The sequence below is a fragment of the Lipophrys pholis genome, assembly GCF_963383615.2.
Source record: "Lipophrys pholis genome assembly, chromosome: 7".
Lineage (NCBI taxonomy): Eukaryota > Metazoa > Chordata > Actinopteri > Blenniiformes > Blenniidae > Lipophrys > Lipophrys pholis.
Genome location: NC_137638.1, coordinates 16120148 through 16134612, shown reverse-complemented (window position 1 = coordinate 16134612; position 14465 = coordinate 16120148). Strand labels below are relative to the sequence as shown.

The 14465-nt window shown below is 40.3% G+C and overlaps 1 protein-coding gene across 1 annotated transcript in view; it reads left to right on the top strand.

The window, feature by feature from the left end:
* The window catches only part of agtpbp1 (ATP/GTP binding carboxypeptidase 1), a 30574-nt gene that overhangs the window by 1665 nt on the left and 14444 nt on the right, over window positions 1-14465 (top strand). The window contains exons 2-15 of the mRNA XM_080467528.1: window positions 864-922; window positions 2778-2908; window positions 7360-7427; window positions 7784-7847; window positions 8079-8225; window positions 9134-9265; window positions 9409-9502; window positions 9668-9705; window positions 9976-10184; window positions 10286-10463; window positions 10665-10706; window positions 11391-11485; window positions 12798-12914; window positions 13091-13869. Of these exons, the coding sequence (XP_080323654.1) occupies window positions 891-922; window positions 2778-2908; window positions 7360-7427; window positions 7784-7847; window positions 8079-8225; window positions 9134-9265; window positions 9409-9502; window positions 9668-9705; window positions 9976-10184; window positions 10286-10463; window positions 10665-10706; window positions 11391-11485; window positions 12798-12914; window positions 13091-13869 (2126 nt within the window). The 5' untranslated portion in view covers window positions 864-890. The remainder of the gene's footprint in view (window positions 1-863; window positions 923-2777; window positions 2909-7359; window positions 7428-7783; window positions 7848-8078; window positions 8226-9133; window positions 9266-9408; window positions 9503-9667; window positions 9706-9975; window positions 10185-10285; window positions 10464-10664; window positions 10707-11390; window positions 11486-12797; window positions 12915-13090; window positions 13870-14465) is intronic.

Here is a 14465-nt window from a genome sequence, read left to right as displayed (position 1 = left end):
TCTGTTCAGTTTCTGTCTGGATCTCTTAAATCGTATCTATCTTATCTAGCCAGCTTAGTTCTAAACATTGTGTTAATTGAAAGGGACTTTAAAAATCTTCTTTTTGTTTCGTAATATTTGTATCTCGGAAATGTGTTTTTAAATCTAGAACATTTCATTCATCTCACATCTGAACAGAATCATAAAACAAATTCCCTGTTGCGGCACAGGTGACATTACACACAGTTTTATGACTCAGCTCATCTCCACCCCATAAATGCTCTTGTATTTATTGTCTGATCTCATTAAAATCCTGTTGGTGACCTTTAAAGATCCACTGAAATAATCCAGACTCCTGCTTGTATTTTTGTTGATGCTGCTCCAATTTTTGGCTTCATATTTGACTTGCTATAGTTGAGCGCAAATTATATTTTTTCAAGCCACGTGGTCAAATTACCTCATCTACGACTCCTTTGTCTCTGGACATCCGAGATCTGCAGCGAGCGGCGCAGCCTTTTGTTTTGAGTAAAATCAGTCAAGAGGTAACGTGTCTCTTATAGTGGTTCTGTCCCGGTTCAGTCAATACGGGCTGTCTGCCTGCAGCTGCAGGTGGTCTCTACCAGTGAGGTAGATTCACACAGGACAGGTCAGTAGTTTGTTACAGGGCTGTCATATAGTTACATTTATGGTCAGTTGGTTTTGTTGTAGTTACAGGGCTGAAGACCGCCTGAGATTACCACAGAGGGAGTCTAGTGGGCGCTGCAGTCACATTGGGCAAAGGCTGATTATGTTTCTAAATTTGTCCTGTATGTTTGTGCTTGTGCTTCTTCTTTTTTTTTCTTTTTTTTCCTTCTCATTGAGGACCTCATTTTCTTTCTCTGCAGACCACATAAAATGTTGATGAGGTGAAGATGAACAAACCCAAAATGGCCACGGAGAAGGGGTGAGTAGCTTTGGTATTTAAAGACTAACAAATGTTCTTGCACAAGAAGATTGTGAAATGTATGAAAAGTACCCGGGTCACAGCTATCTGTTCAGATGCAGAGTTTCCAAAAGTACTCGCACAGATACTTGAGTAAAGACTGGTAAAAGGAAAAGTACCTGTTCATCTTCTTTCCTCAAGTAAAAGTACAAAGTGCAGGTTCTGCTGTGTACATTAATGTTTTATTGGTACACGGTAGGTCATATAAGTACATTGCATAAGTTTATGCCATTTTACTCACACACTCATCATAACTATTGTTATTGTAATATTATGTTTGCCAGTGTGGATAAAGCATCTTAAATATTAGCAAAGACTCAGATCATGATTAAACTTGTATCGTAGTTTTCAGTCAGAAACTAAACTCCTTTCTCATTTCAAAAAAGAGGCTCCCTGTATATAAAACACTACGAACTCCATTTGAAACTTATTTTATAAAGACTTACTCTTGAATGCAGCATTAAGTCCTGGCATTCAGCCATTGTTGTAAATGTATCACTTTTGAATTTGTCATTTCCGACAGCTTCAGGATGAATAACTGCCGCTTTGATCCTTTCACAGCAACCAGAGGCTCTTTTAAGGAGAAGAAAGTACATATATTTGTGTTCAAATGTAGCAAGTAAAAAGGGAAAGTTCAGGAAAAGTATATACTGGTACAATATATACTTAAGTACACTGACAAAGTATAAACACTTTTCTTGACACTCCTGCGTGAAGCTTTCGATCTCTCTCAGTGAGGACAATCATTGACTATGCACACCATTATTTACTGATATTTATTATATTTGTATTTATTTTAATGGGGCTCTACATTTATTCCCTTCTGTTCATAGAATAAAACTACTCTCATTAGGTGCAGTGGGCTGCTGCTGGGGGTCCAGGACCTTGTTCAGGGCCCCACGGTGCTAACCTGTCAGCTGTGGGATTCAAACTTGCAAACCTCTAACACAAACTTGCTTCTCTAACCTCTAGACCACTATTGCCACTTAAATTACTGTTGCACTTTCTAATCTGGCGTGCTTTCTTGAATTGTGTTCATAAATAAGTACTTTTATGAGAAAGATGTTGCAATAAATGGTTAGTTTTTGGTATAAACACAGTTTGGCATTTATAAAAATAACATTCATTCAGCTTTCAAAGTTTTCTGTGGGCTCGGTTCATCCATGTGACTTTTTCAATGTATTTATTTCGGCTCTTCATCCATATTTGTCTTTTCTTGCGATACTGTTTCCCCTCATTCTTCTCATTTTTTTTTCTTTTTCCCTCTCCAGCCCAGACTTTTCACTCTCTTTCTTTATAAGGACATATGAGGAATTTCGCTCCACTGGGTAGAATCTGAGCTTTGATTCGCTCCTCTAATGTTTGACGTTGCTGTCCCGACAGCTGACCTATGACCTTGTGTTTCCAGCTGATTTGCCACTGAGCTAAGACGAAGGGATGAGGATGTTTTTTTTTTACTCCAAATATAGTGAAGCAGTCCGAGATGGCCTAATTTCTCAGCTTTAGTAAAGAACTGAATCTTGAGAAATTATTGCCAGTGCATTGTTGTTGTTCCACTGCAATATGTGACAGTTCATGCATTCAGACTAAGACATGTATGACTCGCTCTCATGACATCATTTTACACAAACAAGTGGATTTGCTTGTGTTTTTTCCAGTGTTGTGCCGAACCCGTTTTTCGGACTCATAATTGATCAAAACAATCTTTCCACTTTTTATAATGCAGTGCACAACAGATCATCTTGTACCGTGGATTTTATTTATTCTAAATAGATTTTACATATGTACCTCCCTGAAGATACAAATGTGTTTCCAGTGTTCCCAGTAACTCCCGGGTGCTGATGCTCCTGGGTCAGCTGGAGAGGATGAATGGAGAGGCCATGATGAGGGATGTCGAAACGGCAAGACAGCTCACGACGAAGATCCTTCATCTCATACAGACACAGGGTGAGAGCGCGCACACACACACACACACACACACACACACACACACACACACACACACACACACACACACACACACACACACACACACACACTGCAATCTACTGTATTATGAAAGACAACGAAAACTCAATTCTGTTTATTTTTGTATGTGTTTAGAGACCAGGAAGTATTATGTGTACTGTGCTATAATAATAAAGTCTCAGATGTCAGAGTTCAGTTTTTTCCTTAAACTTCCCTGCTGACAGTACATCATATGCGCTTACTCATGCACTAAAATGTTCTTGCGAGGAAGTATTCTTATCATTTACAGAGCAAAAATAATACTTTCTGGTACAAAGACACGCAGCAGTTTTCATGAACAATGAAAGAAAGGCTTCTCAATAAACAATTCATATGCAGCTCTGCAGTGCCAGGTCAGACTGTGGTGTCAGATTGCTATCAGGTAAGCAATCTCGCATCAAGGATAGGTCTAATTTAGAAATAGTTAGAATATTTTTTCAAAAGATTTCTCCTCATAACTTTGTTGAACGCTACAGAATCGGAGGCCTCTTTCACTCTTGTGCTTGAAGCTAGTCCCAGTTTTGGGTGATGATAGAGCACACCATCAACAGGTCGAGAGACGGCCTCAAACAAATGTATTAGTACTCTAGAGGGAACATACAGTACTGTACATGCAAACCCTGCACCAAGGGCGAACCAGGTTTCTTCTTCCTACTGAAGCCAGACTGGTGCCAACCGAACTGTGTAAATGACATTGAATACATAGTATTATTTTCCTTATTTTTCAGGATGTAATCAATGCTGGGAGAAGAACTGTATTGTGTACCTTCTTTTCATGGCAAGTTTATTAATTTATCAGAAACCTGTGTGGTGCTTTAGCTGTGTAAGAAGAGATGGGGCGGTACAGCATTAGTCAAGGTGTGGATAGGTTGATACGGCGACTGCCAATTTCTGATTACTCTTTGAAAAGGGAGCAGATAGCAACATCTGAGAGCAGACGAGAAGGGGTATTGTTCCACATCACAGTGTTGAACACAGTGAAACATGAGTGTTTATGTTAGCAGGGAGCCTCTCTGCTCAAATTATTGCACATTACTAATGTGACATTGTTGTTTATGTGCTTCATTTACGACAGATCACTCAAATCACAATTACAAAATTAGTTTTTATCTTCAGATATTTACACTCTGGACACATGGACACCGACGGGTAATTTTGAGGCAATCAACCACTGCATGGTTTTGGACGGCGGGAGAAAACTGGAGTAGCATAGGGAGAACATGCAACCACCACACAGAAAGACTCCCAAGCACTCAGTTCAACTGAGGATTTTCTCAGTGTTTGGCATGTGCATCAACAGTGTGGCCCCATTTACAGAACCTATAAAGTATAAATAATTATTCAGTTCAATATCATATTGACTCATACACATATTTTTAAAGTTTAAAATACAAATGATTGCTCACTAGTAGTGAATATGTTTGATGACGGCAACAAAAATATGAAATAAGCCTGTGATGCGTAAGACTTGGCACTGTTTGTCATGTTTACATACATTCACATGCAGGTACCAGTAGTAGTTCCTGCCACACATGACTTACTTACCTGGGACTTAGTGTCTTGCCCATGGACACTTCAGCACAAGTTCAGAGGGTTTGACTCGCTGTTCATAGAATTTTAACATATCCTGCTTTACTTCGTGAGCTCCATCTGCAGAATACTTGCAATCCATAATTAATCCATTTCTATTTTTGCATTTCACAGTGAAGAAAGCAGGTTGTTGGCATATAAAAACAAACAAGATGTCTCCAGCTGCAGAAAAATTATTCATCAATGTCTTGGATATGACCGCTATCATCTCGTGCAGTAGAGTAACAGTATCCACATCCCACCCAAATAACCCACCGTCACAACTGTGAGTGACTTCTTCATTCCGAAGGCTCTCGATCACTACAGCATGTCCTGTTCTGAACAATGATGAGTGGTATGAAGAAAAACCACCAGAAATGTCAGCAGCCATCTGACTTTTTACTCTGGCTGGTGTCCTGTTGCTACCAACCAGAGGGTGTGAATTATGAGCTCTGCAGCCATGAGATGGCGATGGAGATATTTTTGGATGTGTTTTGATGAAAGCTTCTACCGATCTTCTTGAAATACAGTCAGTGATCCATCCCTTGCAGATGTTTTTTGTGAAGGTGTGGTATGAAGCAAAGAAACCTACTGACTCACTATGTTGCGTCTGCTGCCACACTTTGACCTTAGTCTGAACTCTGCCCCTCGTACTTTTTCTAGAATTTCATCGTTGCTCCTGCCATAATTAGTGGCTTCCTCGCTCTTCAAAGTGAAGCCGTTATTAATCTACCATGATGGATGGGCACGCTGTAAAGGCTTCTGTCACTCACCCTTTCAATCATATATCAGCTGTTCCTCCCTCGTCTGCTGCCCGGCTGCCTGTCACACCCTGCTGCTCGCGGCCTCGACTTCAAGTGTGCATAAGTGTGACGCTGGTTCAGGGGTGTAGCGAGGGGGCTCTGTGACCCTGGTCACAGTAACTATACACCCCTGGGCAGACTTTGCTGTACTCTTGTCTCAAGTTCAGAATCTTAAGAGCTTAAGAGTTAAGAGATACCACATGAGCTGGAACAAGAGCGCGTTCGGGCTTGTAAGAGGAGATGCAACAGATATCTAGTGGAAGGTTTAAAAAAAAATAAAAAAATAACGACAAAATGCCCCACATATAATATTTGCTTCAGCGGAGGAGGTATTCAGTTATACGAGAAGGTCGATATTATTTTGCCTCATATTTGTTGCTCAAAGTTTCCAGTCATTTTTCATGTAAGTGTAAAGCTGTCCCTTCTCAACTTCCACACCGCAGCCCCTCTGAGGAAAGAGAAGCATCTTATACAGTTCTTTTGTATGGCAGCAGCATGTGGTTTGCCCTCTGTTAGCATGTGAGGGGAGGTACTGATCACAATGCTGAGAGAGCCAGTGTGCGGGTAAATCGCTGGAGACAGCAGATGAAGAGCCTGCATCAAGCTTTAGAGATCTAGTGAGCCAGAAGTGAGGATTTACCACTGCATGAAAATCCTGAGATTTGCAATCCATAGAGGACTTCATATTTTATAACTCTGCTGGATTCAAAGTCTGAAGGCTTAGTATGAAATGGAGTATCGCTATACCAGAAGGTACTCTCAGTCTGTGGTCTCCTTGGACCCACCAGGTAGGATCCACACAATGTGAAAAGCTTAGGTCATATCTCGCCTGTCGGAGTCAAAGAAAACCCTTTAATATGAAGATTTTCAAAGTCACATTATGTGTGATTCTGTTGAATTCATTTAGTTGCAACAGTTTGCATAATACGTCAAAAATACTGCTCATTTGTAAATTATATAAATGATGTGTTTTGATTTGAATGAAATAGCGAGATGTCAGTGTGTTGTCCTAATGTGTTTTGTCCTGTACTAACACAGTTTCAGTGTGATTCAATCATCGCTAAATTAAAATGAATTTAGCTTAGTAATAATTGTAATTGATATTTATTACCCAATCATTTATTTTCTTTTTTTGTTATTGAATTCTTTGCGTGCACCACAAATTATTTCGTCTCTGCAGGACGAGTGACATGTTGTTTTTTTAGGAGAGCCTTTGAACGTCCAGCATGACACAAATGTTTCAGGAGGTCACTGCTCTCCAGTGGACTAAAGTCTGTGTGTGTGTGTGTGTGTACGTACTTGTGTGCTCAGTTTCAGATATGTACTTTCTTTTTTTTTGGCGTGTGTGTGTGCGTGGGCGTTGGTTTTTTTTCAAGTTGTGTTCTGTAGTTTAAATTCGACTCGCTTTTGAAGGAGGGATCATAAATCATTTAAGTTACTTCTCATGTCTACATACAGCTGTCACTATGGTGCGTTCTAACTGCAGGTTATAGTGGTAATAATAATAATAAGATAATAATTTAATATAATTTGTCATAAGATATGTCTATGTTCTGCTTATTTGCAGTGACCTTTTCTTTGTTGTATATTTCCCTCCTATATTCTTTACAAATCTTTATTTTAAAAGAATAATTGTTTTTATTTTTGTGCTTGATCTCTAATCCTGGACCTGTGTTTGTTTTCGGAGATTTTGCATTCAGGACATGACCATTGCTATACTTTGCGAGCAGGGATTTGTCAGCTCCTAATTTAAATCGCAACCATGGTTTGGCAAAGGAGGACAAGAGAAAGTAAAATAGGGATAAGTAGAGCTTCTAGAAACACTGGCAGGCCTGGTTGGGTAAGACAGCTTGAAATAAAAAACAAAAAGCACTCATAAAAGAAGCGTAAACTCCTCACCAAACTACTTCCAGCCCATAGTGAATATAGTCGGGCTTCACGTAACATTGATCTCTTATGTTACAGTTCCTGTTTCCATTTCTGACCAGTTTGTGTGTATTTTGTACACTTGTGTTTCAGAGAAGAGTGGAAAAGAGGTGATGTCCAAAGGCTCCAGTGGTATGGAGGTCATCCTGGCTTCATTGGAGGTCAGCTTGCTCATTAACACAAGTTAGATTAGAATAAATTAAAACACTACTGATTTTTTTTAAATTACATAATTAAAAAAAACAACTAAGGGAGGTTTTAAAGTATAAAAAGTTGAACCATCGTGTCCAAACCTCTGACGCCACACTTGATTACACTAAGTGTTAATATGTTCATTAGCTGCAATTGATAAGTAGAAAAAAAACACCACCCCTGCTAGTAGTGCTTCTTTTGAAACATCTGCAAAATCGTTTTCTATATCCTGCCATTGTACTGTTGTGTTTGTATTTCTGATGTCACAGTGTGTTTGATTTGACAGTCGACAGATTATACTGGTACTGTTTGTTACTTTGGACAGAGCTCCAGAGATGTCCAGACGACCCTGAACATCATGTACATTCTCAGTGAGCTGCTGATTGTAGGTGAGAGTCACTCAGCTCATCTCTTACCAGCCGGTAACAACATCTACTTACCTTTTGTGGGTTCATGTACGTTGTTTACTTTCCAGTGAGCGGTAATGTGAAAGCTTCATGACGTCGCCTTGTCACTTGGATTTTCAGCGGTTTAACTCCAGTGTTGAAGGACTTTTTCTTTTTCTTTTTTCTTTTAAATCACATTTGAACACATTTTGTTGTTGTTGCTTTGTGTCTCAGGTCGAGGCCGTAGGGTGGGAGTGTTTGTGTCAAAGGGAGGAACAGGAATATTATTCCAGATTCTGAACACTGCCAATAAAGAGATGCCACCCAGTGAAGAACTCATGCTACAACTCCACTCGCTGCTGGCCAAGGTCGGACCAAAAGGTATGCTTAATGTCACAGACTAAATCGCAGTGAGGACATGAATTATCATTGTAGATGAGCAATGAGCCTAATCTTCTAAACGCATGCTAGAGTTTGCATTTGTCTCTGTTCTCCTAATTACGGCCGCCAAGGACGTCATAACATCGTCGGCGTATGTTTATCTGCCTGTCTGTTCGCAAGATTACGTCAAAACTACTGCACGGATTTTGTCAACATTTTCACCACAGATAGATATTAGGATCTCATTTCATAGGCTTTAAAGGATTACGTCAGAACTATGTGACCGATTTTCAACAAATATTGGCAGATGTCAGAAATCTGTGATTGCTCTTTTTTTGAACATTCTTTCCTCTTACGCACCAAATAAACATATGACATGCTTTAACAATCACACCGGATGCATTTATAATCACTTATAGATGAATTGTACTGTATATGGTATGTGGGACATCACCTACAGCTTGCACATGTTCTTCTTCACTTGCTCTTCTTGCACAGTGCTTCATTTCCTAGCAAATTATCGGTCAAGTGAGCCACAAATATGTTTGCTTTAACATGTGTGCATGATCCCAACGATGTGAGGACTTTTGATGGAGTCTCGTTGAGCTCTTGTGGTCGATGAAAACACACCTTAATTTTGTGTTCACACAGTTGTAACTTACAGAGGTCCTCCTTCCAAATGGGAGCATTCATGTGGCCTTAGATGAAATTATGCTTGTGAAGTCTGTATTATCTAAAAACATGGCTACCATATGAGGCGGGGTAATTATAAATGAAAAGTTAATATATTTCTTCATGACAGTGTACACAGTAATGTCATTTCAAGAAGATCAACAAATTTCTCTGCACTTGTTCAAGAGTGGTGAAGGTTTTGAATCTCTACGGATCATTTCGTCCTCTGTGTACAGACAGGAAGTTTGGAGTGAAAGCCCGTTTGAGTGGAGCTCTGAACGTCACCGTCAACTTGATGAAACAGAACATACAGAATACCAAACTGCTCCTCCCCTGTCTGCAGGTTCTCAGGGCTTACTCTACTAGCTGTAAGTATGTTTCCGCTTCTGTCCGTGGGAAATAGTTTGTTCTAACGGTCAACATGCCGTTACTGTTTATCATTCAGAAGTATTTCATGTCTGTTTGTACTTTTGCCTGATAGTGCCTCATGTCTGTGTCTGTTGATGTACAGCGGTGAACGCAATTTCTTTGGGCAAGAACGGTGTGGTGGAGCTTATGTTCAAGATCGTGGGGCCGTACAGCAAGAAGAACACCAGCCTGCTCAAGTGAGTGCCTGTTAATTAGCCGGCATGAGTGCTGTGTTATAACAAGCAGGTGACATCCACATGCAGTTACTCCTTGGCGTCTTTCCAACAGAGTTTCTTAACATCTGCCACTGACATTAGTCTGAAAAGCCATGTAACCCATCTGCCTTGTTTCTAATTTAACAGGGTAGCTCTGGACGCACTGGGAGCACTGCTCAAATCCAGTGAGTAATTTTCTCTGTAGAATTGAGTTTTTGGTCATATTGTTGCCTGCATAGCTCCTCTCTACCTTCACTCGCCTCCATGTTGTTAACTGTGTCTGTTTTTGACTGCTTGCTTCACTCGTAAACAAATGATATAGTTGACGGTAAAACCTTCATTAAAAACGAGGCATCTCTTGCTTTCCTCTTTTGTAATATATACTGTTACTCACTCTGTCCCTGTTTGTCCCATCCAACAGTTATAAACTTTCTCTTGTATACTTCCCTGTGTAGAAACTAATGCTCGTCGTGCAGTGGACAGCAGTCAAGTGCCCGTCTTGCTTTCTATGTACCTGGACTGGCACCGTAATGACACACGGCATCGCTACATGCTGATTCGCAAAGGGTTCCTGGTTTGCCTCAGGAATATAACCAACATCAAGCTTGGCAGGAAGGCCTTCATAGAGGCCGATGGCATGAGGATCCTCTACAACTCATCCACTGTGAGTGAGAAAATTACATGTAGTTGGTAAATAATAAAGCATGCGGCAAGCACTCTCTGAGTTTCAGCTGCCCTCTACTCTCCACGTGGGTTTGTTTCTAGGAGTGTCTCCCTGTGCGGACCCTCGATCCTCTGGTCAACACTTCAAGCCTCATCATGAGAAAGTGTTTTCCCAAGAACCGACTGCCTCTGCCTACCATCAAATCAGCTTTCCACTATCAGCTGCCACATGTTCCCGCTGCGGGGCCTGTGGCGCAGCTCTACAGTCAGCCTCCTGGAGGTGAGACCACAGGCATGCACAGTGTATGCACATGCTTTGTGTCTGTAATTATAGTAAAGAGACTGTCTGAGTCCAGTAGTAAAGGCAGTAGGGCTCAGTCATCTTTACCACACAGACACACTTGTAATGGTTATATGGGAAGACCAGGTAAAGGGTTGATGGCATCACTCTTGACACTGCTGCACACAATGTACCTTACAGGAAGAGCAAGGCATCAACTCCACAACAAGCCCTTAAAGAAGGGTAAGGCGTGTATAATCCTCAGATACATAGTTTCATCCCTGACTCCTGCACTCATGCTTTGTCATCCACATCAATCATACTCTAACCCCACTGAACTAACACACGACGTGTTAGTGATGAAGATGTTCAGTACACATTGATGCTTGCTTGCGCATCTCTAGACATATTATCAATTTGTATTGTGCTCAATGACTTAGCTTCTTACTTTATGTTTTCAGGCTGTCTGGTGAAATATTTTAGAATATTTTAGTTTTTTTTCACTTTCATCTAATGCAAAAACAAAATCTGAGTCTGGATTTTGTATGCAGGCCTCTTTACATTGTAGTATTTTTTTCTTTTGTCTATTGCTGTATACGTCATAGTTCATCGCAAGAATTGATAACAAGCTTTTCCTTCTTCTTGGTGCTAGACGCTGACTTCTCTAAGTTTCAAAAACACGTCAGTAATGTCCGTAACCCAAACATTTTTTTATTTGGGGGGGGAATACTTCTCTCACTCCTCTGTTCATAATGGCTGCTCAAGTCAATTTGCTAACATTTTCTATTTTCCTGTGAAAGCAAAGAGACTCACTGTCTAAAATCATTGTCTGGTCATATGACAGCCCTATTCATGTTATTGAAGGCAATAAAAGTAAAGTGTAAATATGAGGGGTTTAGCGTCACTGCTTTCGTGTGTTTCACCCAGTGGATGATGTGGTGGATGAGAGTGACGATAACGAGGAGACGGAGGCAGACACAGACACTGAGAACGAAGAGGATGAGAAGGAACATGGCACTCCGGTAATACTCGCTCTCGCACTCGCATGGGTACACCAAATTTCACATGAGAACTTTGTGTTACATGAACTGTTCAAACTGTTTCATATCCCTCCTCTCTATGAGAAGTCAGTCAAAGTTCAAATACAACAGAAAGCATTTTTTGTTCTCGTAATTGAATTCAACCAATAAAAATGTTATTTACTTAAATTCATTACACGCCAACTGAAATATTTGGCTGCATCTTTGTTTTATGCTTTATATTTTTAGCGAGTGACCCTTGAAAATAAAAAAATACAGCATCTGAAAATAGTTTAATACTTTTTAAGACCAGATGTGTTGTTCTGTTTTTTTTTTAACCAGAAGCCATACTTATTGCAATGAGTATTTTTAAACGCTTTACTTTTTTATATGCGTATAGTAGTAACCGGCAAAAATATATATACTTTTTAAAGATATTCTATGTCTTGCACCTGTGCTTGTATAACTATTTGTAATTTCTTATCTTTCAGACACGTACATGTACTGCTTTTCTAGTTATTTCACACACACACACACACACACACACACACACACACACACACACACACACACACACACACACACACACACACACACACACACACACCTATTATAAGTATAGATCAATGCACATCCAAAGCTGTTGCTTAAAATAAGATAATAAATTGGAAATGCTATTAAATACAAAAACATTAATAAAAATCCATTAAATGAAAAAAAGATAATTTCAGACTCTTCGCAGAACCTCTGGAAGGCATAATGATTCTGAAAGTCACAGAGGCGTGATGCTTTCACTTAATGAGAGAAAAAATGGCCAATTTCTGACAAGATTATTAATGAGATAATTAATTATTAATTCAACTATGAAGAATATTTTTTGCCATTGAAACTTTTACTTATAATTCTGAGATAATTATCTCTTTAATTCTTAAGTCTCTGCATGGTTCAACTTTATAAGCATTGTCATGTCCTCTCTCATATGATCTATAATACAGAGGATCATGTTTCCATGAGTAATCAGTTTGAATAAATTCAACATGTCCAGCAGAGGGCAGTCGTAAAACACCAATCACTGCTGACCAGCCAAGACTGATACACAGTTTACAGTAAACTTGACAACTATATACGTCTTTTTAGTCTTCCCCTCAAATATGATATTTATTTTAGGTCATAATAGGTGTATTTTGGTGAATTTGCGCAAAGATTTGTTGTATTTTCCTATTAGCTCTAGCTCTTTTGTTATTTACTTCCACCATCTGGTATTTATTAGACCCTACAGCCAAAATGTTAATGCAGATTTCCTCCTGTCAATCAGAATGATGACATTGAGACGGACCTAAACAAGCTGCATCCCAAAAAGAACCCAAGACGTCCATTTGAGGAGTTGAGGGTCTATGAGAGGTTCTTCTTGGAGTTATCTGAAGACTTTCAGGTCTGTGTACTGACTTTCTTTGTGCTTCTTTCCATCTGTGGGTGTGGAGTTACTGTCATGCCTGAAAAGTATTTTGTTATATCAGAGGCAGTGTTTTCCACCATCAGACTGAAATGGTGTGAGATATTTTTTTTTCAACATGACTGCACTTAATGATATATTCATTGCACCTGCAGGGGTATAACTTTGATTGTTCAAAGAGTGCCTCGACCACTTCATCAGCACTCTCATCCTCATCATCATCCTCGACTCGATCCACGCGTCCAATCATAGTGCCCACAGCTCAAGCCCTCTCCCCAAAGCACAGCCCCAAACCGAGCTCTCCAGAGGACTACAACTCCTTCAGAGGCCAGCACACTGAGCCGTCTCCCTCTGCTCCCGCCCTGTCCCTCCCCGCTCCTCTAACACCCCTCCAACTGGACTCCATCCACCTCACCAAGGACCAAGACCAAAAAGAGGAGGCCAGCATTCCTTTTCCAGATGGACATAAGACCTTGTCCTCCTTCGCCAGGCCTCCCTCTCAAGGGCACGTGATAGAACAGAGCCTGGCACATGCGTTGGAGTGCGTCTCTCTAGAAGAGGAGGGGCGTTTGAATACTGAAGATGTGTTGAAGGGCGTCAAGCAAGACGGATCTCCAGTCAGTGCGACTCGGCACATACAGTCTCCTCTGCTCCTCGGGGGGATCGCCGCACGCCGTGTGGGGGGAGGAGGCAGTAACTGGGGTTCAGATTGTGGCTCAGAGGGTGCAGAGGATGAGTCAGTGGAGGCAGCAGTTCTGGAGGTGCCAGACACAGCCCTGCTCCTCCCGCTGCACGATCCGGACCTGTACGTTGGGATGGTGAAGGGGACAAATTCTGTCCCGCAATACGCCGAAGTGGCCTACCCAGACTACTTCGGCCATATTGCCCCCACATTTAGGGAGCCCCTCATGGACAGAGTTTACGGAGTACAGAGGTGAGATATTTTATGAAACCGGTGCTTTGAAAGCAGTAATTTAGCATGAAATCAAACGTGTACCAGAAGCCACTAAATTAACATTGAGCAATATGAATCTGGTCAAATCTGCAATTTATTTCAGTAAGTCGTTTTATCCAAACGATGCAAATCTCAGAGTTGCAACACAAGCAAACATCTGGTCATAACCTACAGTTATAACAAGGACAATAACTACAAAGTATTCCTAAAGAAAATGGGACAGGCTGTGTTAAAAAAATTTTATATTTAACTTTTCTCATGATGTTTCATAAAAATTTACATAAACCTTAAATGTGGGGCCACAGAGAGGCCTGCAACATGGCAGGGGTGGAAATGACAAAATACAAGCACTCCCATTATTATTATTTAGTGATATTCTTTAGGTACATCTACTTAGTTTGAAGCATATAACTTGGGTACACACACCATGTAATGTACTGCATGTTTTTTTAAAATCACAAGTTTCTACAGAGTACACCTTCAATTTGAAATAATATTAAAATATTTTTCTTTTTCATTTTTGTAGCCAGTTAGTTTATTCTTTTTCACTGCTTTGTAGTTATATTTACAATACT